This window comes from Mycothermus thermophilus, assembly GCF_041956435.1.
Source record: "Mycothermus thermophilus strain CBS 625.91 unplaced genomic scaffold VTJ04scaffold_8, whole genome shotgun sequence".
In the NCBI taxonomy this organism is placed as follows: Eukaryota; Fungi; Ascomycota; class Sordariomycetes; order Sordariales; family Chaetomiaceae; genus Mycothermus; species Mycothermus thermophilus.
Window position 1 is genome coordinate 996,483 of NW_027191434.1, and position 25,662 is coordinate 1,022,144.

A 25,662-nucleotide genomic window follows, 5' to 3' on the forward strand; every position below is an offset into this window, starting at 1 on the left:
AGCAGACCCGGGCGACTCCTCAGCCTCCTCCGCAATGGATGGGGGCCGCACCCGCCTCCGCCGGCCCTTGGATCGCGGAGGAAACCACTTCGCTCCTCGCTCCCAACCCGCCGTGTGCGGTCAGTCGGAACCGGGCTCACCGTCTTCTTGAGCAGTGTGGCATGATAGTCGCGCCATGTCGGGGCTCTTGAGGTATGCCCGAGATTATATCCTCATAGGATTTCTGGTTCACAAGACACGAAAGTGTGCGCTGCAGTGTACGCGAACTAATGTGAACTTCATTTAAACCAGAAATGGTTGTGTGTGTTTTTCCGGTGGGATAGTTAGTCCCTCCAGTTAGAGGCGCTACTAGCCTGACGACGTGACATGGTGAGGCAAGGCTGTCAACAGCAGGGGGGGTCATCGACGGAACGCGGAACGGTAAGGTGGTACCGCCTTGACTTCTTCCCTGTTTTGGGCAGCCTTCTAGACGTTACAAGCGAAGGAGAGGACTGTGGGAGGGCCCGGAATGCCGGAAAGCATGCCTGTCAAACGACGGCGGCGTCTCCGCAAGCCAAAAGCTTGGCTTTTGTGCCAAACCTTGCTGCGAACAAGTTCTGCCCCGTCTCGTGCTTCTTTCGTCATGCCGTTGCATTCTTCGCCAGCCGTCCATGAACAAGTTAGTTATCTCGGTTTGTGCCGCCCAGTTCTGGGGGTTCCCATCGAAGCTTGCCTCTCTCGGAAGAAAAGCTCCCTCTTCCTGGAGGTTGGGGATGGGGGCAGCAGGAATCGGAGGAACTGCCGTGGGGTGTTGGCTGGCAGACCGATACGCCCAGGCAAGATAGATGCCATGTCCAAGTAAGCCGCCTGCGTTTCCCGCGTCAACCAGGATCGGCAGTCAGGGTTGTGCGGGATATCCCGACTGGGACATCCATGGATGACGTGAACGCTCTTGACCTCGCGTTTGGGTGGTTGAATGCTTATGCCATCGCGTCTGTCACCTCATCGTTGTCGTCCTCGTTGGTCGGGCTCCAAGGTGCTGTATTCCGGTTGGGATGGGTCCAGCACCGTCTGGGCAACGAACTAGCCTTCCCGACAGCCCGTCTCATCCAACGCTGGCTCCGCTCCCAGGTTGTCAGGCCCGATAAGCTTTTTTGCTAGTGAGGTAGGATGGATGAGTACCTGATGGTAGCGTTTCAAGGGGGGTCACAGCAACACCACCTTACCCACACAGGATTCCAGTGGGTGTTGGTCCAAGGTCGGAGGAGCCTAAAATTAGGAAGCTTGGTGAAGCAAAGCAGTACCTCTGTATGTAGGTTCGATCGTTGTGAAAATCACTGCTACATCTCACTGGTTTCCTATGTCACCGCGCCGGCCTTGATCACCCTTTGTCGAGTTGACTGCTGGGCATCGTTGCCTCAAGAAAAACTGTAAGTGGGCATGGTCAATCAGCCAGCCGCGACCTCCGCTCAAAAATCTGTCTCCGGGTGCTCGCACGTGTTGGCGTACGGATGTGTCGAGTCCGCCGTAGAATCCGGGGCTTAATCTGGGTAATCGGGGCTTAATGCGGTAATTGCCCGAAAACGTTTGGCCGTTGACCACACCCCCTTGTCATTCTGGCTTTTCTTACACTCCAGCACGTGTGACGCCAAAGAAGGCCTTGATTTCCCCCAGCGCGGCATGAGAGACACACAATTTCGGCTGAAATATCCACCAGGTATCCTAATTGGGACCGCCATCATGCTGTACGCGGGACCGCGGCTGCGGCAATTGCCCTATAGACTTGACGGCTAGCTCGCCTGGGGGGTCTCCCCATGAGGGGGCGCGGCACATCTGGTCTGGGGCCCCAAGCTCGGAATGCGTTGGAAAGTCTGGGGAGAAATCGTACGTTCAAACGGTCCGCCTGGAGCATCCGAGGGGAGCTCGCTCGGTCCCTTGGCGGGGATCGGCACATGGCGTCGTCGACCGCACTCCCGTCTGCCCCGAACAATGGACCCGCACGACGGAGACTGACGGGAGCTGATGTCCTTGGTGTTGGGTTTTAAACTCTGGAGCATCCTCGCCCTACGACCGTGTTCCTGGGTTGCTACTTGGGTAGTATCAGAAACCAGATCTGGCTCTCGATGCACCTGCTCTTCGTCTTGGCCAGTCGTTGTCGTCAAGACGCTGGGACTGCCTTGCGGCTGTGAGCGAGGGAACGCCGTCCGACTACCCGGTGAAGCAGGCTTACATCTTTGTTTACATTCATCACCCTCTCTTTGACATAAACCCTTTCCCCCTGGGTACCATATAACACCGGTCCATCTTATCTGTCTCGAGCAGCATCGAGCCCCTTTTCTGGTCTTCCACTGTCTCTGATACCGCTCCTTCCATCGACCTCCCTCCACATAGGCCACCACCTCGACAGAAACCTCCACAATGTCGGCACCCCAGTGGTCACATCACGAAGTCGTGTCCCCGGAGGGGACCAATCTCCCGTCAACCGCTATGGACGACGCTGAGAAGGGCATCTACGACAACTCGTCGAACCTGCCCGTGATCACAACACCGGCAGCGGCTCACCTCGACGAGAAGAAGGCTGTCATCGAAACATACTCCACGGCAGAGGGCAAGATTACACCACCGACATCCCCAACTGAGCCTTCGAAGCCACAACGAGGGGAGATTGTGGTTGGGCATATCAAGAAGGGGCCTCCCAGGAAAGTCAGCAGGTGGATCAGGTTCCAGCTCTGGTTCAACACATATCGCAAGTTCTTCACGTTTGTGACGACATTGAACGGGATCGGCATCGTGTTGGCTGCCGTCGGCAAGTTCCCGTATGCGGAGAACCACCTCGGTGCAATCGTCCTGGGCAACCTTCTCATGGCCGTCCTCATGCGCAATGAGCTCTTCTTGAGGTTCCTGTATCTCATTTCGATTTACGGTCTCCGGAGCGTGAGTCACCCCTGTTGTTTATACCCCTGAGACAAACTACGGTTGGTGACTAACACGTGGCAGTGGGCTCCATTGTGGCTCAAGTACACCGTCACCTCCATCCTCCAGCATGTTGGCGGCATTCACTCTGGCTGCGCGCTGTCTGGCGCTGCCTGGCTTGTCTACAAGATTGTCGACATCATCAAGTATCGGGCTGTCCAGCACCCCTCGGTCATTGCGACGGGCATCATCACCAACGTTGCCGTTATCATTTCCGTCTTGAGCGCGTTCCCATGGATCAGGAAGTAAGTAGACACGAAGTCACTGGTATCTCAGAGCTGGACACTGACGGTACCAGTAACTACCACAACACATTCGAGCGCCACCACCGGTTCATCGGCTGGTTGGGCGTTGCAGCCACCTGGGTGTTCGTCGTCACTGGCAACACATATGACATCAAGACTGGCGAGTGGAGGAGCGATGCCCATGCCCTCATCAGCACCCAGGAGCTCTGGTTTGCCGTCTTCCTGACTATTTTGTGAGTTGGACGCCGGCCTTGACTCACCCCTGACTCATGCTAACCCGCGTTAGGGTCATCATCCCTTGGCTCACCCTCCGCGAAGTCCCTGTCGAGGTTGAGATTGTAAGTAGCATCGCCTTCCCGGCATGCGGACCCTTACTAACAACCTGGTAGCCCTCCCCGAAGGTCGCCATCATCAAGTTCCAGCGCGGCATGCAACAGGGTCTGCTCGGCCGCATCAGCCGGACCTCCATCATGGAGTATCACGCCTTCGGCCTGATCAGCGAAGGTCGCAAGTCCGGCGTTCACTACATGATTTGCGGTGTGCAAGGCGACTTCACCCGTGGCCTGGTTGAGAATCCCCCCAAGACGCTCTGGACCCGTGAGCTCAAGTTTGGTAAGTCTTGATCCCTGGATCGGGCCTCCATGCCCTGGCGGGGGACGGAGGAACCCGTCCATCTTCCCCAAAATGGAGTCCCAGTGCAACGCCGAGAACACGACGTGGCTGACAGTTCGGAATCAACAGCCGGTGTTGGACATGCCTCGGCCATGTTTAAGCGAGGAATTCGCATTTGCACGGGAACGGGCATCGGCGCAGCGCTGTCGACCTGCATCCAGAGCCCGAACTGGTAAGCCGATGATGACCTGTCAAGGCAGACAATTCCAAGAGCATACGCTGACAGAAGCGACATAGGTTCCTCATCTGGATCGGCTCTGATCAGGAGAAGACCTTTGGCCCGACCATCACCAACCTCATCTACAAGAACATTCCGCCAGAGCGTATGATTCTGTGGGACTCTAAGAAGCGCGGTGGCCGCCCGGACACGGTTCAGCTTCTCAAGGACGTGTGGCACAGCTTCGGTGCCGAGGTCATCTTCATCACTTCCAACAAGCAAGGCAATGATGAGATGATGCAAGGTTGTCGCGAGGGTATGTTTGATTCTATCCACCGTTTCGAGCGGGCACATGATCACTAACATGCTCCATGTAGCTGGTCTGCGCGCATTCGGCACCCTGTGGGACTTCTAAATGTCTCGAGCCAAGGCGGCTTGGTCATCTTGGGTGATCAAAGCCTAACGATACAAGGCCTCGAAAGGTTGATTTTGTTTTTCATGTTAATATTTACAACTTTACGTTTCACGACGACACCATACACCTCGTTTTGCATAGGGGAGTTGGCATAGGATTGGTTTAGTAGATATTGGTTTTCGTTATTACGGAGAATTTTCCGATGGAATGAGAAGATGAATTGCATGGGTGCATGACAACAATACAGCGGCGCAAGAGCAGATGGGTGGTCGGGATTGCATCATGGTGTTGTGGACTGAGTGGCGTGGCGGAGTGACGGATGGCCTCCGTGTGCTAACTCATGGGAGGGGAACATAGTATTTTCCCAGATAGGGATTGCATATACTCAAATTAAATGACATCAACACCCAAACCATTTGTTCTTCTATCTTTGGAAGACATCATCCAGCCACTTCGTATTAATATTATCATGGGAACTGCATAAGGCACTTGGTATACCTCCTTCAGCTTCACAGCTCTTGATTTCACCTTGGTGCCGACCTGACTCATGAAGAGGAGGACAGCACCAATACCTAAAGTACAATCAGCCTTGCCCAAAAAAAAACCTCCAAACACAACGGAACAGCACACACCGCCTCAGCGGTGGCGCATGAGGAGCGAAAATCTCGTCAGCCTCGATGCGAGTGTTGGCGTGGGGGATCGACACCACAGAGCCGGAAGCCAAGGCTGTTAGCTCCAACAGAACGCCTGCAGAATCGCCTGACGAACCGACGGGAATCTCCGTAAACGCGGCACACGGCCGTTAGACTTTTTCTAGGCAAACCGCTGAAGTTATCCGGAGCCCTGTTCCGAACCAATCCCTTTGACTGGTCCCGCAAGTTCGAATCGTTGTTCCAAGATCCTTCCCTCCCGCGATCCCTGCGGGCTGGGCGGGGGATTGAGCTCGACCCTTCCCGTCCTTGTTATGTTGAACAAGGTGGCCTGGCCTGAGCCAGGCCAGAAACGGGGCACGCGCTTCCGCCCTCGCCGTCGGCATGGTGGGCCGAAGTTGCCGGCTGAACTGTTTGGTTGTCGTTTCCTCCACCACCGTCACCTCCTCCTCCGCGAAACTTGGAACAAAGCTCATTTGGGTGGGTGACGCTGACACCCCGCACGAACCAGGTTTGCGTCAGCTTGGCGATGCTGGGTTGCGTAACGGCGGAGTCGAGATTCTGTTTTTGTGGTCTGCATCGCGGGGAAGATCTGGCGTTGATGACGGTGAGGTGGTAGTTTTGCAGGTTTGTGTTCCCATCTTCTGTTGGACGATTGGCGCTTGTTAGCAGGACTATGTTGTGTCTCCTCGGCGTAGGATGCTGTGACCTGGTAGTTGGGTCAGACGTGACCATGACAGGGTGGTGATGCATGGAACTAGAGGTCTTGTGCATATTATGCGGGATACGGACGATCACCAGGTTCTCGGAGGCTTCGGGACGGTTGTCAAGAGTACTGCCCATAGCCGCAAGGTATGTAGAAAGTAATTCTACTGTCAATACGAGTTACTCCCGCTGCCTAGGCACAAAAGTCACATGATAACACCGGTTTCCAAACAGGGTTTGACTGAGCACAACTCCAAGATGAGCAGCTTCACAGGCCAGTGGTACTCACTTCATTGGGGATAAGTGAGAGCTTTGACCTCTTTAGACCAGATAGAGACCGATATACATAGATTGATGCTCCCAATCGTCCATGTCCTGGCGATATATACAAGCTCCCATGACTCAACGAAGATGGATGCACGGCTTCGATATTTTCTACAACTCATGAACGTTGCATTTTAACTACCTCTCATTCAAGCATACAGAATGGTAACATTCCTAGACCATATTATGCTCCGCACGTTTGCAAAGTTCATATCAGTGACGCGATGAGGTGACACAAAGAGGATCTGAGTAGTGTTCATGAGGCATGGGAACTCAATTGGTTGCAAAGGCTTCAGCTGGAGACCATTTCCACTACCTACCTTCAGACGTTGGTCAAGGTTACAGACCTCTAAACGCAGCAGGACCAGCAGCATATAAGACTGTAGGCTATTAGGGCTTGCCGTTTCCAGTTCATAAAAGGGACGCAATGGCCGTTGATTTGAAATAGTACAGGAATGGAGAACATAACCGGAGAGGAAAGATAAGTAAGACAAGGGCTCCGTCTGGGGAAGGTGGTCTACGACGTGAGAACCGATGTTAACTAGAATAAAGTGTTGTCGTCTGGCACAGACTCCTTTCATGAATCACGATAATATGGCGTTGCTAGACGTACGCTGTCTGATTCAAATCCTATTTATCGAAGATAGACTAATGTAGCCATCGATGTCGTTGGGCCAAAGCTGTTCAGACTCTGGACCTTCTTGCAGATGTCTTTTCTTCAGATGAGCAAGCACACCTGTCTGAACAACGACGGCTCTTTCCACGATTTCAGGGATATCTTGATCTTGATTCTGATTCTCAACCACAGAGATGATCTCACTGAGCTGTTCGAAAGACCGCCAATGACTCCATCTCACGTTGGATCATCCCGGTATGTTGAAGCTTCTTCTGATCGAGCCGACATCGACACGACTTGCTGATATTTGGCATCTCCGGTAACCTTCCGCGAGAAGGGTGGTGAAAACTCGAAGATCTTACAAAGGATGTACTGGACCACCTTTCAGCCATGTGCCATTTCGATCATGGACTGTGGAAGGAGATCGTGTTCCTGAGATTTGGGAAACTACGTGCCACCTATAACTTTAATCGAGCCATTGTAACTACCTAAGTATGAATGCCCTAGGTCTTTATCAGTATTAATCCGCAGACGAGTACGTACGTACGCACCTACCTACCCCCGCAGACGTCTTGCAACTCGGCATGCTGGATAAGTAGGGGTTTGGGGCAGGTTTCTACCATTATTGGCAACCGTCCGAGGTAATATCGATTTGCTCCTTTCTTAGGGCCTAAGTGATGACCTCTTAATAGATCTTGGTTTTTTTCAACATCACGAACCATTACTGACCGAGCCCTGCCCTGGCTGCCCTTAGGGAACTATCACACATCCTGCAATTCTTGTCATTACCTCATACCTAGTACTCAACATACACAAGACAAGCCATGCTGGATGCAATCTTCCGCAACAACGCAATCCAGGTAGGTATCTTTCAATGGCTATGGTTAATCAACGAAACGGTGGAGAACTTCCTGTAGTGCCATTCAACCCAAGATCAAGTCTTACCTCCTTCATTGAAACAAGAGTAGGGGAAGGGTTCAAGATACCTCGAGGAGTATCACCTAACGACCCGATCACCTCTCCGCTCAAACTTGACGTCAACTAGATGTATGAACATCATCATAGACGGACACAATTTTCCCGTCCTATCACGTACAATTTCCATTGCCTTGACATGGCTAATGCATTTAGGGTTCATGTTTCCCACCCAAGAGCAGACGTTTCCTGGACATTGGGAGGGATTAGAGTGCCGAATTGAGTCCCGAGGAAGCCATTTCTTGCGCATGCTGGAGGCTGGTATTCAGCCGGTTGGGCCCGGGACGAACCCAAGAGATCGGACAGCCGCGTGGAATCCGGGAAATCTGGGGGTTCAGTATTGCGCCTGAAGTTTGTGAGGGGAGAGTTGCAGTTGAGGTTGCATTGAAGCGCGGTTCCTGCGCGTCGGGATTCGAAAACGGCAGTTCACTCCTGGGACCTATGCAGATCGCGGATATCAACAACATGTGACCCTTGAAAGACACGGCGTCGGCGATTATAAAAGGCTAATCACCCGGCTCTGAGCTCTCGCATTCTTGTTTAGGGCGTCGAGGCTACTGCTCGATAACCGTCGTCGCTCACCATACCAGCAGAGTTGGTCGACGAAATCCACGATGAGGTTCCACTTCTTCGCCCTTGTCCATGCGGCGTTGCTGGCGCTCACAGCGCTCGCGCAGAGCACGCCAAAGGCGCCTGGCCTCACCTACCTCTACTCTCTGAATTGCACCCTCGGTGTCCCCTACTCGGTTGGCAACGGCCCGCACGGCAACCGCGTTGTCATTCCCATCACCGGCGGCACGTTTTCTGGGCCGAGGCTGAAAGGTGGGCGAAGAGATGAGACGAACGATACTTTCAGCCAGACATTGGGCGCGCGACTGACATCCATGTTCCAACCAAACAGGCAGAATCGCCAACCTCGGCGCCGACTGGGGCCTTGTCGACAAGGACGGACTCTTCTCTGCAGACACTCGCTACCACCTTCAGACGGATGACGGCGCGCATATCTTCATCCGCACGAGCGGACCGACGCAGGCGGACGGCACGATCCATCTCCGCATCATCTTTGAGACCGGCCACCAGAAGTATTACTGGCTCAACAACATCATCGCTGTGGGCGTGCTGAGGGCTGGCGGTGGAGGTGTGTCGATTGACGCCTGGCAGTTGGATAGCCCGAAATAAACGGAAGGGATCTTGAGGGAGGATGGAATGGAATTGAGGAGAGAAGTTTGTCACTCAGGTAGTTGAGACCTTGGTTGAATGAGAAGCTGGTGATGTGGTGACCGTTTGTCCCAATGTCCTTGCGGAGTACGCGGTGATAACAGGGAAGGGGACAGGACCCAATTGAATGGGAAACACCTTCTCTTCTAAAATCTAGGGGCTTCACATGTTTAAAAGGATGTGCCACGTGAGAACAGAAACCTTGGTGTGAAGTCAATAGCATTGCCGGCAGATGACGACGACAGGAGGGCTTGGTTGGTGAGAACACGGCGAAGGTGGATGGATGGACGGGACGGGACCGGGAGGAAGAGATCCGGGTGGGGCCAAATCCGGGGTCCTTCCCCATAAGGAAACTCGGAGCCCCACCCATGGAGTTCCATGTTTCCGTTTTGGTGTGTACTCCGAGTAACCACGTGATTCCTCTCTCCCGCGATTCTGCCGGAACTTCTCCGAGAAATCGCCAGCGCCACAACCAAAAGCATTCCACGAGCCCCCCCAAGCAACCAACCTGGAAGGCGCAAAGGCCAGGACAAGGCAGGTGCCAGTTCGAGAAGCTGCACTGAGCGTGCGCTGTGCTGCGTGCCCTCAGCACGCCGTGCGCGCCAATCTGTGGCGACCATGTCGTCCTATCCAGCAGCACCACCGACCACAAACACCACTGGCGACACCAACGCAACAGCTCCAGGTGGGCCAGGATCTGGAACAGCAGGCAATGCGGCGACGTCGCAACAGGTCGCCGACACGGTGAATGCGGCTGTCAACGCTGTCAATGCTGTCAACGCCGCCAATGTTAACGTCAATGTAGCCGAGGCAGCCGCAGCAGCAGCCGCTGCCGCCGCCGCTGCTCATGCCCATTCTCAGTATGGCGTCGACGCTGTTTCTGCTGCTGCAGCCGCGGCCGCAGTCGCCGCTGCTCATCATGGACTGCAAGCTCTCCAGGCCGCCACTGCGGGTGCTGCACCCGGCGCATCCGTCCAGAACGCCCAGGGTGCTGGTGCTGGTGCTGGCCGAGACCCGACGGCCAACCCCAAGCTCACCCGCCTGCGCCGGGCTTGCGACATGTGCAGCCAACGCAAAGTGAAGGTAAAGTGTTCAGGAGGTGCGCCGGCGCTACGCATTTGGTCCCGCTAACCCCTTCGCCAGTGCGATGAGCAGCAGCCATGCCGCCCATGTCGCGAACTTGATGTGGACTGCACCTTCAACCGACAGATGAAGCGGCGCGGTCCTCCAAACAAGCACGCTGAGGCCGCGAGGGCTGCAAAGGCAGCTCGTCTTGAGCCTAACATCAGCCCCGGTCCTCACAATGCCGCTGAGACTCTGGTGTCCATCTCGGGCACTCCTCAGGATCCTCAGCGCGGGCTAGATGCCGAACAAATCGCCCCGTGGCCGGTCTTAACCCTGCTCATTGATGACTTCTTCACTTACATCCACCCTCTGGCGCCTTTCCCTCACGAGACAACCTTCCGCGGGTGGTTTACTGCCCGCAAGGACCGTACAGACCCTCTGTTCCTGGCCCTACTTGCCAGTATGATCGGGTGTCTGGTGGCCTCATTTCCAAGAACTGCCCGGCTACACCTCAAGACTCAACCACACGGAATGCAGATGTATCCCAAGATGGTCACGCTCGTCGAACGCTGCCGCACGATCGCTCTCCAGGCTCGCGGTCCTTCGTTCTACACCCGAGACGACATTTCGGTCTACGATGCCGCCACCAGCTACTTCCTGGGCCTGGCTGCCAGCTGCATCATGCAATGGAAGGTGTGCCGCCGTTTTATGGGCGAGGCGATGACTTTCATTCGTGAACTCGGCTACCATAAACCTCGTGACCTGGGCTCCTCAATGCTAGGTGTTACCTATCGCGGACCATCCTTTAACCATGTTGAAGACCAGTTGGGGAAGCGCATCTTTTGGACCATGTTCATCACCTTGCGCTCCATGTACCAAGTGGGGACGCATCACAGCGACATCGTTCTCGCGCCGCCGACGCCCACTGAGCCATACCCAGAACTCCCTGTGGAGGTTGACGACCACTACATTTTACCGCATCAGATCCTCGGGCAGCCAGAGGGTGTTGTCTCCTTGTTGACCGGATTCAACCAGGTTGTCAAGATTTACTTGACCATGAATCAAGTCGTCAGTGCCGAGCTGTCGTATGGGCTTGCGAGTCTTCCAGTCCGTGAGCAGAAGCTCCTTCTTAGCGACTCACTTCAGGCTCTCAAGCAAACCTTGGACGGCTTGCCGAGGGAGTTGACCATCGACTTGACCACGGGCGCTGGTGGGAGTGGCCCCAACCACGCCCTGTCCAGTTTGCTGCCGACCGCAAAAACAATGTTTGACGAGCGTAGCGGCAACCTGCATTACTGCCCCATTCCCTTTACCGGCCTGGCACAACAGCCAAATCCGGATTTTCGGCCGCCCCCGACTACCCAGCCCGACCGCCGGCGGTTGTTGCAGTACGAAATCCAGAAAGCAAACATCTACACCTCTCACCTCGCCACCCGCTCTTACTTTGTTGAGAGATACCTCGATGCTCATCGGGAGCACACCCGCGCCGCTCATCACCATCACGCTCAACATCTCCAACAGAACCTGTACCCACCACTTCAGCTAAGGCTGCATCCCAATCTCCAAACTACCACCGCACAGAACGGCAACCCAGGGGACAAGGCCGCCGGCACGGGCGTTCCTGGCAACCTAGACGGCGACGACAAGCTCGACCGAAGCATGGCCGCCGAGCGCGACGTCATTGTGCAACACCTCCTGACCGTTTTTGACAGCATCACCCTGCGCGCCATGGAGCCCAACGGGCCGTCGTTGATCACCAAGATTCGCCAGGTCGCCAGCACTCTGGTTTCCAACGGTGATACTGGGACGGTTAAAAATGGAGGTCCGGCGTCAGCCGTCACGCCCGTCTCTGTCAAGCATAGGGATAGCTTGGCCAGGTTTGTCGAGGTGTTGATGCGGCTGGAGAGGATACCCTCCACGTCGTCAACTGCGCCGAGCGTGGGATTGGCGGGGATGGCGGGTTACCCTGGGCTTGGCGGCATTGCTCCCGGCGTGGCCAGTGTTGGGGCGATGGATGCGGCGACGGCGGCTGGTGTGGCGGTTGGGATGGGCGGCGGCGCGGGGGATGATGAGGAGCAAGAGTTGAGGCGCTGGGCGGATTTGAGGGATCATCAGGTGAGGTACTTCCCGGCGGCCGGGTTTATGGGAATTGCATGATCATTGGGGGCAGGAGAGAGGTTGAGGTGAGGTGGACTTTTGTAGTTGTGGGAGGAGGATGTGAATAGCTGGGGCTGTGTATCTGGTGTTTGTCGTATATTTGGTGAGTTCGGCGATATTACTGGGTCATGGCTGGTGGGCGGCATTTCTGATCGAGCTTTGGTCGTTGTCTTTGGCCACAGGGCGTTGCTGGCGTTGGAAGACTATTAATGGGTTAATATGTGACACGATGAGAGGCCTCGTTGCTTGATATCGGGACATATGCCTCAGGCCTGACGAATAGCACATAACTTTGAGTTTGATACAGGTCATCGAATGTTCTTCGGTCAGGTGATTCCGTCCATTCAAAACCCCTGTCTGTACATACTACACACAGGACATTGCTCCCGAACAAGGCAGCACTTCCGAGACCCCAGCCTCAAACACTGGCTGCCGGCGGCCGGGACGTCATCCCACCAACCACATGGCTGCATCCCAACACCCAGTCGGCTTGATGTTCAAAGTTTGTCCGGACAAGCCCGGCTTTTGTAAGTTAGCTCAAGGACGTGGGTAGTTGGACCGGAGAAACCCCCGGAGACAGCTGCGGGCGTTCAACTTTGTTTGGGTTGGTGATGCGTGACGTTGAGTCTGAACTCCATATTCTTGCGCACCACATGTCCTTGTTGGGAATTCGAATAATGCTGAAAAGAAATGAAGGACCGCTATTGAATTTCGAGCATCGAGAAACGGTTCAGGGAACAGAGAGATGGAGGAGGAGATAGTCGGTCCGGCCGTCTGGAAACAGACTCCAAATGTACACCGACTATACGCAACTGCCGCAGCCAGCCTTTGTATGGTGTAGCAGACTACATGATTCTGCAGGCATCGTCTGTCCTCCAGGGGCGTCCGGACTTTCTCATGGCATGAGATGCATGACACAGTCTCAGCCAGCACAGCCATGTTTGCTTGGTATCAAAGCCTTGTTGATTCTCCATCTCGACAAGTATGTACATGCTCCCGACAGATCCATGGCGCTCGCAGGATGGAACATGGACGGTATCGCACATCCGTCTTTTCCAAACCTTTGTGACGAAAGACCGCTCACGTACTTCGCATATACAAACTCTATCACCAAGACGACGACGCTGGTATTATTTGCAGTCTGCCATAACTGCCTCTGATCGCCATAATGACACCCAACATGGTGGCCGTCGACATGGATGTCAATGCCGATGGTCTAGTTAGTTCATTCGTGGACTAACCTTGGAGCATACGCGTCGGTAGCCGCGCCAATCGTTCAACAATCTGAAACAAAGCCACGACATCATCCTTGGACTATCGCATCGAACGGATGCCCATGTCATGTCAGGTGGAGTGCGGGATCCCACAGTAGACCCGAGTCCGTGGAACGACATTGCAGAGGGGATGGCCCTGACTACCGCGATCCGCACATGACGTTGAGAAATGTTTGTCGTCGGATCCAATTTCCCCTTGCGGCGTGAAAGCTTCGTGAGACAGCATCGTCCGTGACCGATACTGAGGTGATTGGCGGAGAAACAGCTTGTTGACACTGAAGTCAAAGAATCTTGGTTTCCACAAGTCCCCCCTTGAGTCTATTGCGGCGTGTTGCAATTCCCCTTTGAGTCGCAGCTCCGGTTTGAGCGTGATCGTAGTCGCAAGGTCAATGAAAGCGATGTGTGTCATCAAGGAGAGACATGAGCTAGATTGGACGATGATATAAGGGCAAGACGTTGGACTCTTTGATGATCACGGCCTGGCACTCAACCGCATTTACTCATTCAATTCCTCGAGCTACCAGTCCTCTCCTCCGCTTCAGCAACACTCTTGTGATCACCCTTGCCAGTACCCGCCTCCATATACCACCATGCATTCTATCCTGACCCTCATCGTCACTGCCGGCCTTGTGACGGCGCAAACCAACACGAACCTCCAAACCAAGTTCCCCACGGCCACCAGCACGACTGGTATTTCCGCCGCGCGCACAATTGCTGCTGGAGCTAGCTTTGATGGCCAAATGCTCCAGTGGGACCGCAGCCCGTCGACCTGCAAAGAGCAAACCGAGGGCGGCGAGAAGGATGCCCTGTTCGTCCTCGAGAACGGTGCTACTTTGAGCAACGTGATTGTTGGGCCCGGGGCTGGTGAGGGTATCTATTGCAAGGGGTCGTGCACTCTGAATAACGTGTAAGTTTCTCTCAACAGAATCTTAGAACATGAAGCTCTCTCCCCTGATTCGCATGCGTGAGTATACTGGGCCTAACCAATTGTTTCCAATAGATGGTGGACCGACGTCTGCGAAGATGCCGCAACCTTCCTCCAATCCTCGGGCACGTCGTACGTCAATGGCGGCGGCGCCCGCAACGCAGCCGACAAGGTCTTCCAGCACAACGGCGGCGGCACCGTCTCGGTCAAGAACTTCCTGTCCTCCAAGAACGGCAAGATCTACCGCTCCTGCGGCAACTGCAAGACACAGGTCGCGCGCAAGTCCATCTTCGAGAACATCCGGGCCATCGACTCCCTCTCGGTGGTTGCGGGCGTGAATGCCAACTTTGGTGACTCGACGACGATCAAGAACTCGTGCTTGCTCAAGGGGCGGACGTGCGATATCTTTGAGGGGAACAATAGCGGAAAGGAGCCGACTAAGATTGGAACGGGCCCATCGGGAACGGCGTGCGTTGTGCAGGCGGTGCAGACCTCAGGGTGCTGAGCTGAGGTGCGTTGAGGCAATGGACTGAGGGTCTTAGGAAGACAGTGGACAAAGCTCTCCTGAGGATATCATCGTGGCCGACTCAAGGAGGGCTTTGCCTGTACCCGTTTTCTTTCGTCACGGGCCCCTGGAGGGCATCGTTCCTATTCTTGAAGTATTAGAGATAGCTGAATCGATTCATGCTTTACCATTCTCTCCTGGTCTATCTCAGAGGTTATGCGTGTCTGCCATTTCAACGCAACCTACTTAGCTTTGGGACATCTGAAGTTACTCGATGACTCAGCAACACAGCAACCACAAAGGCCAAGCATCCTGCAGGTGTTAAACGAATGTTCCTGCGCCAGGGGATGTCGGACTTTGGAAATTCTGATGCCTAGAGCGTGGTGTACATATCATTGGGTGGTTCGTATGCTGGATTGGGCGATGCCACGTAAAGGGGTGTTTGACGCCGATCAAGGTGCCCTATGTCACGGGAAAGACCGAGCTAGGAAAGTTGGGTTACGTTTTTGATCGGCAGCTTCAACACCTTCATGTAGGGAAAACCGTACTCCATGCATAGCACTCTACCAAAGCCTGGGCGGAGGTGTTCCGACCCCGGGCTGTCAGGAGGGAGAGTTGCCGTCACCCGGATGATATAACTCCTGGCTCATTCCTCACTACGGGTTGCGAGGTGAGGAGCTCCAGAGTCCACGACGATTATCCCGCCCTGATGGCCTCCAACATGTTGTTAAAGGCAGTGTTGCTAGCATCCACATTGCTCACGGCTGTGGCCTTTCCCAGCCCGGCTCATCTCGACACACGACAAACAGCTTCTAACTTCTGGTATGCCAACATTGATCACAGGACTCCTGGAATCAGGGGGTATGCACCCGACCTTGACGGCGATGAAGCGTACGAGGTGTTCCGTGCCGTTTCGGCTGGCGACGGAGCGGCTATCCAGGCGGCCATCTTGAACGGCACCAACGGGGCACGTCGCCACGGCATGTGGTTTGCTTCACAGCCAAGGGTGGTGTATCTACCGCCTGGCGAGTACACAATTACCGAGACAATTCACATGAACACTGACACGGTGCTCATGGGGGATGCCACGAACGTAAGTGTCAAGTGTCTCTGGATCCCCTGCACAGCTATCTCACCATCGTTAGCCTCCTGTTCTCAAAGCCGCGCCAGGGATGCCTCGTAATGGTGTTCTTTTCTCAGGAGGTGATCCAACCACCAACAATCGAGGGGAGCTATCATTCACCGTCGCCATCAAGAACGTCATCTTCGACACAACCAATATTCCGGGCGATGCGCCGTTCGTGGCACTTGGCTGGAGCGTGGCGCAGGGTTCCCACTTACAGAACGTGGTTATTCGCATGCCACCCGCAGGAAGTAGCGGCACTGGACACTCAGGGATCCGCATGAATCGAGGTTCGACCTTGGCCGTGTCAGATGTTCGCATCGAAGGCGGCCAGAACGGAATCTGGTTCAATGGCCACCAGCAAGCCGTGTTCAAGAGTGTCCACTTCTACAACAACAAGGTGGGCTTCCTCATTGACGGCGGCAGTACCGTCAACTTGGTCAATCCAACATTCGAAAACGTCGGAACCTGTGTGCTCAACACGGGAGGGTACCCGTTCATCGGCGTGGTCGACGCGAGTTCGAAGAACTCCGGCGTGTTTCTGCGCACCACCACCTGGCCAAATTACCACATCGAAAACCTCCGCCGCGAGAATAGCACCGGAGACATCGCCCAAGGTCCCGGTAACTTTGTCTTCCCCGCTCAGCCTCACATACCACAGCTCACCTACGGCAACACAGTCGGCGCCAACCCCATCTACGGACCGGTGTTATCCTCCCTGGCTCGGCCAAGCGCCCTCGTGTCCACTGCTCACAAATATCTCACGATCCCTGCACCAAACTATGCCAACAACCCCATCTCCGACTTCCTGAATGTCAAAGACCCAGCCCAAAACGGCGGCCGCTCGGTCCGAGGCGACGGCACAGGCGATGAGGCAGAAGTCATCAACGCCATCCTCCAACTCGCCGCCCAACTCAACAAGATCGCCTACTTCCCATTCGGCAAATACCGCGTCGGCTCAACCATCCACGTCCCTCCCGGCAGCCGCATCGTGGGCGAGGCATGGTCAACCATCGTCGCGCAGGGTGACTTCTTCAAAGACCCGCGCAACCCAAGGCCCGTGGTGCAAGTCGGCAGCCCAGGGGACGTGGGTGTCGCTCACATCAGCGATATGCGCATCACCGTCGGAGACGTTCTCCCTGGCGCCATTCTCATGCAATTCCACATGGCTGGGAACCAGGCCGGGGACGTGGCCGTTTGGAACACGCTCACCACCGTCGGCGGCACGCGTGGTGCAAAGGCGTTGACGGACACATGCCGGGATCCGACCAACCAGTGCCGCGCGGTGTTTTTGGGCCTGCACTTTGCGCGCACGTCAAGCGTGTACCTGGAGAACGTGTGGAACTGGGTGGCCGACCATATCACGGAGGATTTCGACGGGGGGAGCAACATTGCAGCGGGGCGCGGGGCGCTGGTTGAGGCGACCAAGGGGACTTGGCTCCACGGTCTCGGGTCGGAGCATTGGTGGTTGTACCAGCTGAACTTTCGCAAGGCGGAGAACGTGGTGGTGACGATGCTGCAGAGCGAGACGAACTATGACCAAGGAGATAACAACCCCATGTTGCTGCCCGCTCCGTGGGCGGCGGATGAGGATGGCTGGGGCGATCCGACGTTCGATCATTGCGCGGCGACGGACAAGCGATGTCGAATGGGGTATGCCAACTACTTCAACGGTGGGAGGAACATACGGTCATATGCTTCGGCTTCGTGGGCGTTCTTCTCCGGGCCTGGGTACCAACCTTGTGCAGGGGAGTATCAGTGCCAACGGCATATGCACTTCGTCAAGGAGACACCGCTGAGTCTAGAGGCGTTTGGACTGTGCAGCAAGGATGCCCACGCCGTGTTGCGCCTGGCGGACGGGACTGAGATTGTCACTTCGGAGGGTTTCACTGGATCATGGCCTGGTGGCGGAGGTGATATCGGGCGATACACGACTTAAGTCTGTGGTAGAAAGCTTTCGAGCATACCTATACATGCACGTAGTACGTCGAAGTTCATTCCAGTAACATTCCACTGTCATTGTTGTGGAGTCCATCGTCTTAGTCTCAACCGATCGAAGTTCCGTAATCCAATACCACCTGGATCCCCATCCTCAACCCTATCATCCACCTGGTAATACGCCTAATCATCACGGACATCCCGGCGGCTTCGTTGGCGGAGGCCGACACCATTGTTCGCAACTCCCAGCAATAACTGTAATCATTCCCGGACCGACCGTGCAATACAGGACACCGTGCTCGCAGAACGTCATCCACTGATCATAAAACGGGGCCTTGTCTGCGCAAGGCTTCGGCTTGCAGTCCTCCGCCGGAGGTGCCTGCGGCGGCGGGCAGACGGGCTTGGGCGGCTCAGGTTGACACCAGTCTTCGCACTGGCCCACTTGAACGGTGACCATACCCGCGACGGTACAGTACAGCCTCCCTTGGTAGCAATATGGCTGAAACCCCGCGAAGAGGGGCAAATTGGCACAGGGCTCCGGATTACATTGTTTGGGTGAGCTTTGGGGTTCTGGGACCGGCGCGGGTGCGGCGGTGATGGAGAAGGGATAGGAGGAAAAGAGGAGAGCCAGAAGGCCGAGTAAATTGGGCCGACAGTTAGGAGGCATGATGTTAAAGAGAGTGGATTGGATACTGCGCTATGGGTGCAACTCGAAAACCATGAACAAGGAGAAAAGACATGGTCGGCACTGATAATACCTAGGTATATATCCGGTCCTGATACCAGCTGTTTGGAGTTCCGGTCCGTTGCCGAGCGTCCTACCGACATAGTGGTAAATGGCACGTCGATTAAGTGCACTAATTATATTGACTTGGAACTCTGTGCCACGTCAGCCCCGGTTTATTCCCACCAATACACATAACCGATTATACAGTTCTGTTCTCAGACTACGCGCATGATATTTTCTCGGCTTTGAGATTTCCACATCGGAGTCGCTCCAAGTGCCGCTTATACTGCCGTTTAAGCTTTTGTCGCCAGCACTAATTTGGGCTTTCTCCATTTCTCCAAACGTCCCCGGGGGGGGGAGGGGGGGGGGGGCGGGGTTGGTTTCTAAAGAAGATGATGAGAAGTCGTCCATTCGGGAGGCGACTGTCCTGCTGGCGCCGGCAGGGGGCGTGATATGATGGGAGAAAGGGACCGGAAATGGAGACCGACATGTGCTGCTTCCAGGACTCAGAGGAAAATGGGAAACCGGAAAGCGTCCTGTTTTGCCTCGGAGAGGTAAGTAATGCCTGTCCCTAACCTAGGTATCTTATAGCGATGTTACAAAGTGATAAACCCCTCAACATAATCGGTCGTGTTGGCCTCATTGTGTATGTCGGCAATTTCGAGTCACCCGGTTTCCCATTGGCCTCTCACCGATCATTCACGCAGTCATCCAGCGCCACAACAACCTTGAATTTGGAATAAAGTGTCGTTGCAGACGCCTGAGTCACTGATATGCGCTAGCAGCAACCATCCTTGCGTCTTTGGCCCTGTTCACCACGAGAGCCGTTTCCCGGTACTAACTCAGTCAAAAGTATTATCAAATCATTCATGTGATTCATACCAGTGATCCAGCGGCGGCCCAGCCGCAGGGAGGCTCCAAACATGCCACATGAGGTATGGAAAGGTCAAGCACGTTGGCAACCTCATTGAGGCCCGACCAAGATGCCACTGCATGTGTGTGCCCATGTGCCTTGACGAGTTGGCGTCACAAAACCCGGAACGAATCTGAACCAGAAAAGTAACTGAGAGCAATGCAGTGTTATCCACGGACTAGATCAGCGTCCACGCAACATGTTTGGGCTTGAATGACGCAAAACCCACTCATCATGCTGTCGGTCTGTGTTTCATGGTTGTGCGTTGTGGCCGAATGAGAAACAGACACCACCGGGCTCATGGGTTTCGAGACCCGAGGACTTGCGTCGACAACACACAAAGCTATGGTGTGCTTTAACATCAACAATAGCGCTCTCGATCATACCAACAATGATTGGGAGATGGGTGATGTGAGATGGTCAGGCATGAGTTTCCCAGTGGTTGGGTATCCCCCCGTGAAAACCTGTGATCTATATTTGGGTTAATTCTGTCCAAAGCCACGGCCGTCCGAATCGCATGGAACCTCCCGACGTTCGTGCTGTCTGTCTTCGTCACATACGATGTGTTCCCTTGTTCGACATGACAATGTGATGCTTGACATCTCCGACGGCCCAGTCTAAGTCACCACAGATCCGTTTTGCAACAGGTACTGCAGTGTGCACAACGTCGCTTTTGATGATCTGGTGCTGGGCACCTCAGCCGTACCAGGGATATCCTATTCCGACCAATGAGACAGCGCCGCCTTACTTTTGAAACAAGCTGAGCCCGTCTCTGCGAACTAAACTACCGGGAGGGCAACGCCCGAAGTCGGCAGTGCTAGTTCTTGTGTCCAACCGCTAACATGCTTTGAAGCCTCTGGCTGTATTTTTAACCCAACCTTGTGCAAACAAGACGGGATTACCATCTCAGCCACCCAGAGACAACTCTTGTAATGGATCGTGGGCTTGGACTATTAGCCGTTTCGCCGAAAGGCATTGGGGCTGAGGATTCTCTCCGACAAACACTCGAAGAGGCTTCAATTATCCTCTTAGAAATCATGACACTCAACAGGACAGCTGCTGGAGTATTTGAGCAATGGCTCCCCAATACGTCTCACAGTATGGTCATCAGGATCATCAGAATCCCTCGTCTCTCTTGACAACAGCCGAGTCAACATGAGACTGCATTCTCTCTATGCCGCCGTGTGCGGCCTTATCTTGGTCTTTGCCTCGCTTGTTACCGCTCAAGACACCTTTTACGTCGGGATTGCTGTCAAGCTCACCCAGGAGGGCCATGAGAAGCAGCAAGCTGATTCCAACTATCTCGCGAACTTGGTCAGACAAGCTGCTGGCCTCCCTCCAACTCGGCCTTATTCTGCTTCGCTCCCGACTATTTCCGTGGGCCCTCTGATCCAATCAACACAATCCCGCCAGTTCCTGCGCCGTGCTGCCAGCTCGGGGAGGCTTGACCGGCGCAATGAGCCTCTGCCCAACTTCGATCTCTGGTACGAGATTGCGGTCCCAGGATTCAACACGAGCGATCTCGAGTCCCCTCCACCCCCGGAGATGACCAAGCTTATCGATGCCCTGTATGAATTGGACACCGTCCAGAGTGTCGAGGCTCTTTATCCCGCCGTACCTCCTGCGGTTAACCCCAACGATGATCCCCGATCGACATGGCAAACGTACATGAATGCCGCTCCAGACGGCATCAATGCTCGTTATGGATGGACCTTTCCTGGCGGCGATGGGGCAGGGGTTTCGGTTGTCGATGTTGAACAAGGCTTTAACTTCGATCACGAAGATCTGGTACGGTACCGAGACTTGATATTCGTCATCAATAGGCTCTGTAATAGCTAACTTTGACCAATAGGTTGGCGCCGGCATTGAACTTATTTCAGGACTCAACCTCGCGCACTTCAACCATGGGACAGCAGTTCTTGGTGAGATGTTCATGGTTGATAACCAGATCGGTGGTATCGGCATGATCACCGGAGCAAAGGGGTTTGCTGTGTCCCAATGGCGAACTCGCCTGCTGTTCAATACCCCCGAGGCCATTCTCGACGCCGCTGCCCACCTTGATCCTGGCGACATAATTCTCATCGAAGCACAGACCAGAAGCCCGGTGAATGACTCAATTAATTGGCCTGTGGAAATCCGGGATGCCACCTTCGAAGCCATCCTGACCGCCACATCCCAAGGCATCATCGTTGTGGAAGCAGGTGCAAACGGAGCCCACAACCTTGATGCCTATCGAGACCGAAACGGAAGAGCAATATTCAACCGTACCAGCTCAGATTTCCGGGATTCAGGTGCCATCATGGTTGGCGGTTCAACCTCGGGTGTTCCGCACCGCCGATGGTTTTCTGGTCTTAACAGAGATGGCTATTACATAGGCTCGAACTACGGCTCGCGTATTGATGTCTACTCGTGGGCACAGGGTATTACCACCTCGTGGACTAATGAAACGGGTACCGACAATACGATGTACATAGATTGGTTTGGTGGCACTTCAGGAGCATCCCCCATCATCGTCAGTGCGGCCGCTATTGTCCAGGGCATTTCCATTGCTCGCCATGGCACGAAATTCGGCCCACTTCAGATGCGCGAAATTCTCTCCAACGCAACCCATGGAACCCCCAGCGGCAACCCCAGCGCAGACCAGATCAGTGTGCAACCTGATCTCCAGAAAATCCTCGACAACCTCTTCCCCGACGTCCATGTCAACGACACCGCCGATGTATACCTTCGCGATTATGTTGAGGATACAGGGGAGGAGACGACTAGCTCTTCCACCCGGCGGGTTCTTCATAGATCTCCCGATATCATCGTCCGCCAGCAGCCTGTTGCCGACCCCGTCGCTGCCTTTGGGCCAACTAGCGGAACCGTCACCAACGGAGCGCTGTCCCAGGACGTCCGGGTCGGCGAGGAACACTCGCTCTACTTCCGTCTCGCCAACCGGGGTGACCGTGAAGCGAATAACGTCTCTGTTTCTATCTACTGGGCTGTTCCATCCACGCTGGTCGCGCCCGACACCTGGAACCTGATTGGCACTGTTTCCTACCCCGACCCCGTCCCCAACGACGACACGCTGATCGTGTCCCCGCGCCTCTCCTGGCCGGCATCCCTCAGCCCGCCGGAGCCGGGGCATTACTGCTTCGTCGCCATTGCGGATGCAAGCCCCGGAGACGCGGCACCGCCGATCCCAGACAGATTCGACGACTACGAACGATTCGTGCAGGGCCGGAACAACGTCGTGTGGAGGAACTTCAACGCCGTCACCGCCCCCCCAAGCGACCCCGAGGCGGAGGGCTGGCACAAGTTCAAGATCCTGATCCCCGGTGCCTGGGATTCGGCGCGGGTGTTCACGCTCAAGGCTCATGCGAACCTGCCCATTGGATCGAAAGTCAGGTTGCGCGTTCCGCAGGACTTGGCCACCCCGCTTGATATCAAGGGTTGCAAGAAGTCGGATAAGCGCAGGCGTCAGGTCGATGGGAGTGTGGTCCGCGGTATTGAGCCGCAAAATGGCGAGCAAGTGCTGGGCTCGGGCGAGTTGGCGGCTGGAAGCAAGGCTTGGGTTGAGCTCGAGGTCAATCTCCCTGATGATGCGTACAATCAGGACCTCTCGACGACCCCTCTGTCGGATATGTATTCGGTCGCCTTGTCGCAGGAGACGGGAGGCAATGAAGTTGGAAGGATCACATATGTGTTTGGAAAGACCAACATCTAGTGGATGTCAAGGATATGGGTTATGCGCAGTTGGAGGATTTCTGATTTCATTATGACTTATGAGAACATTTTGTATGCTAGATCTATCGACATGGGCATTGGAATACCCAACTTATTCTGTTTGTTTTTGTGCCCTTTAGCCCCTGAGTTACATGATTGTTGTGACTGGCTTGGATTCTTCCTGGATCGGTGTTCCTTCAAATGAAATGCGCTAGAAACCTTCCAAACGTTTGCAAGCAAGTCAGGTAGCCCTGTTTTAACAGACAGCCTAGAACGCTTGGCCAATACCTATTCGAAAACTCCTTGGGAAAGATTAACAAATAATACTGCTCCAGGCTTTCTCCACCATTCTGCTTGAATCCTTATTAGGAACACTGGAGCGGCTGTTCGAGCCAACTAGAGGACAGTGAAAGTTTGTTGCATCTCAAAGAAGACCTGACAGCTGACAGCAGGTAAGGAAGCGGAACCAGCCACGAGAGTGATGTCATGTCGGGCATTTCCTGGTATTATTATCTCCGCAACCGTCCTGCAGGATCTTCAGCCGTCGGACCATGTGGGCGTTGGGAGCGTGCTGCACCAAAGGATCTACCCGTCTCCTTCGGCAGGTGTTGCAAACTCCCATTGGCAGCAAGCAATAGCCGCGCTAATATGCGTGGCGCTTCATGAATCCGTTCCTTTGGTGTGGCTGAGCTCTGCGACGCCGACGCGTGGGTGGTGCCTCACAGCTCCCACCTGTCCCCTCACCACGCACTTCCACAGCGTGCGCCTAGCAAGAAGAGACTTCGCTTAGACGCCCAGTTTGCCACTCTTCTTCTTCCAGGCCCAGTCCGTCTTGAATGGCTAGGAGCCCTGCTTTTCATTGCCAAGCATCTGACTCAACACAGCCGTCGTGTCAAATGCATTTTCTCGCTCGGACTGGGCTCTCATCAGCCCTTCTCACCTGGCTCGCCACCTCCGCTCACCTTTCAGCCGCATGGCCGAACACTCCTTTCCGAGCATCAGGGCGATGGATTGTTGACTCAAGCGGGGACATGGTCACGTACGTTGGAGTCAACTGGCCAGGCCATGGCGAGGTCATGATCCCAGAGGGCCTGCAGCACGTTTCTATCGCGTCCGTCGTGGCCAAGATCAAGAGTCTTGGCCTGAACGCGGTGCGCTTAACCTATGCCATTGAGATGGTGGATCAGATTTTCGACAACGGCGGGGAAGATGTGACCATTGAAACTGCGCTTGTGAATGCGTTGGGGAAGGAAAATGGCACGACAGTGCTAGGAAAGATTCTGGGGAATAATCCGCAATTTACAGCCCAGACAACGCGGCTCCAGGTAGGTTGTCGCAAGGACGTAGTCAGCAAATGTCGTCCCTGCTAATCATCGAAGGTCTTTGACGCTGTTGCTACCGAACTAGCCAGGCAAGAGATCTACATTCTGCTAGATAATCATGGATCGAAAGGGCAATGGTGTTGCTCCCCATTCGATGGCAACGCGTGGTGGGGAGATACATACTTCTCAATTTCCAACTGGACGAGAGGGCTGACGTTCATGGCGGAGCACGTAAGTCCCTCGACCACCAAATCATGTAGGACAGCACAGACAATTGACACCCACTAGGCAAAATCCTGGCCCGCACTCGCTGCCATGTCTCTCCGGAATGAACTCCGCCAGCCGCTGAGCAACCTCACGTTGGCCCAAGAGTACAACTGGGCAAACTGGTACAGTTACTCCCAACTCGGCGCAAATACCATCCACTCTGCCAACCCAGATCCCCTCATCCTGCTGTCTGGAATGGATTCCTCGATGCAGTTCGATGTCATTGTCGATGGTAAGCCTCTGACACCAAGCACGACGGTATTCGATCGATCTGCCTTTGCGCCAGACTTTGCCGACCGCTTGGTACTGGAGATGCATGCATACAGCATTACTGAGAAAGTTGACTCTTGCCCTGAGTATGAAAAGAAGCTTACAAGCCGGGGCTTCTCAACATTGACAAAAGATCCTGAGCACCAATATCCACTTCTTATGACGGAATTCGGGTTCGCGCAGGACGCCGATACCTGGAAGAATGACGTCTATGCCACATGCATTACTCAGTTCTTACCAAAACAGAAGGTTGGCTGGTTCATTTGGGTCATTGCGGGGAGTTACTATGTGCGCGAAGGTATACAGGAGTATGATGAGACTTGGGGGTTGTTGGATGCTAAGTGGGAGAACTGGAGGTCGCCCGATTTTGTGGAGAATGGGTTGAAGAAGATGGTGAATGAGATGCTGGAGGCAGTGAAGGGAGAAACGGGAGACGGGGGCCAGGCTCCGACAGACAGCGGAAGTGCGAAGAGCTATGATGTGTGGTGGGGGATGTTGGCGTCAATTGTTGCCGTGCTAAGTGCGGCGATTTGCTAACG

The 25,662-nt window shown here is 54.7% G+C and overlaps 7 protein-coding genes across 7 annotated transcripts; all 7 read left to right on the forward strand.

The window, feature by feature from the left end:
- Nucleotides 1-2,397: 2,397 nt before the first annotated feature.
- On the forward strand, nt 2,398-4,441 carry VTJ04DRAFT_10848 (uncharacterized protein; the record flags this gene model as incomplete). Its single annotated transcript, XM_069358631.1, has 8 exons — nt 2,398-2,913; nt 2,977-3,197; nt 3,251-3,430; nt 3,484-3,535; nt 3,587-3,809; nt 3,939-4,041; nt 4,107-4,342; nt 4,404-4,441. 8 exons carry the CDS (start codon nt 2,398-2,400, stop codon nt 4,439-4,441), a joined length of 1,569 nt encoding a protein of 522 aa, XP_069214176.1.
- Nucleotides 4,442-8,325: 3,884 nt separating this feature from the next.
- On the forward strand, nt 8,326-8,890 carry VTJ04DRAFT_10849 (uncharacterized protein; the record flags this gene model as incomplete). The annotated part of the gene is made up of 2 exons (XM_069358632.1): nt 8,326-8,533; nt 8,613-8,890. 2 exons carry the CDS (start codon nt 8,326-8,328, stop codon nt 8,888-8,890), a joined length of 486 nt encoding a protein of 161 aa, XP_069214177.1.
- A 657-nt stretch (nt 8,891-9,547) lies between these two features.
- VTJ04DRAFT_10850 (uncharacterized protein) lies at nt 9,548-12,151 on the forward strand (the record flags this gene model as incomplete). Its single annotated transcript, XM_069358634.1, has 2 exons — nt 9,548-10,012; nt 10,073-12,151. The coding sequence occupies 2 exons, from the start codon at nt 9,548-9,550 to the stop codon at nt 12,149-12,151; spliced, it is 2,544 nt and encodes an 847-aa protein (XP_069214178.1).
- Nucleotides 12,152-14,015: 1,864 nt separating this feature from the next.
- On the forward strand, nt 14,016-15,232 carry VTJ04DRAFT_10851 (uncharacterized protein; the record flags this gene model as incomplete). Its single annotated transcript, XM_069358635.1, has 3 exons — nt 14,016-14,332; nt 14,426-14,818; nt 15,139-15,232. The coding sequence occupies 3 exons, from the start codon at nt 14,016-14,018 to the stop codon at nt 15,230-15,232; spliced, it is 804 nt and encodes a 267-aa protein (XP_069214179.1).
- A 332-nt stretch (nt 15,233-15,564) lies between these two features.
- On the forward strand, nt 15,565-17,917 carry VTJ04DRAFT_10852 (uncharacterized protein; the record flags this gene model as incomplete). The annotated part of the gene is made up of 2 exons (XM_069358636.1): nt 15,565-15,948; nt 16,001-17,917. The coding sequence occupies 2 exons, from the start codon at nt 15,565-15,567 to the stop codon at nt 17,915-17,917; spliced, it is 2,301 nt and encodes a 766-aa protein (XP_069214180.1).
- A 2,794-nt stretch (nt 17,918-20,711) lies between these two features.
- VTJ04DRAFT_10853 (uncharacterized protein) lies at nt 20,712-23,265 on the forward strand (the record flags this gene model as incomplete). Its single annotated transcript, XM_069358637.1, has 2 exons — nt 20,712-21,344; nt 21,409-23,265. The coding sequence occupies 2 exons, from the start codon at nt 20,712-20,714 to the stop codon at nt 23,263-23,265; spliced, it is 2,490 nt and encodes an 829-aa protein (XP_069214181.1).
- Nucleotides 23,266-24,160: 895 nt separating this feature from the next.
- VTJ04DRAFT_10854 (uncharacterized protein) lies at nt 24,161-25,660 on the forward strand (the record flags this gene model as incomplete). Its single annotated transcript, XM_069358638.1, has 3 exons — nt 24,161-24,589; nt 24,644-24,817; nt 24,875-25,660. 3 exons carry the CDS (start codon nt 24,161-24,163, stop codon nt 25,658-25,660), a joined length of 1,389 nt encoding a protein of 462 aa, XP_069214182.1.
- Nucleotides 25,661-25,662: the final 2 nt, after the last annotated feature.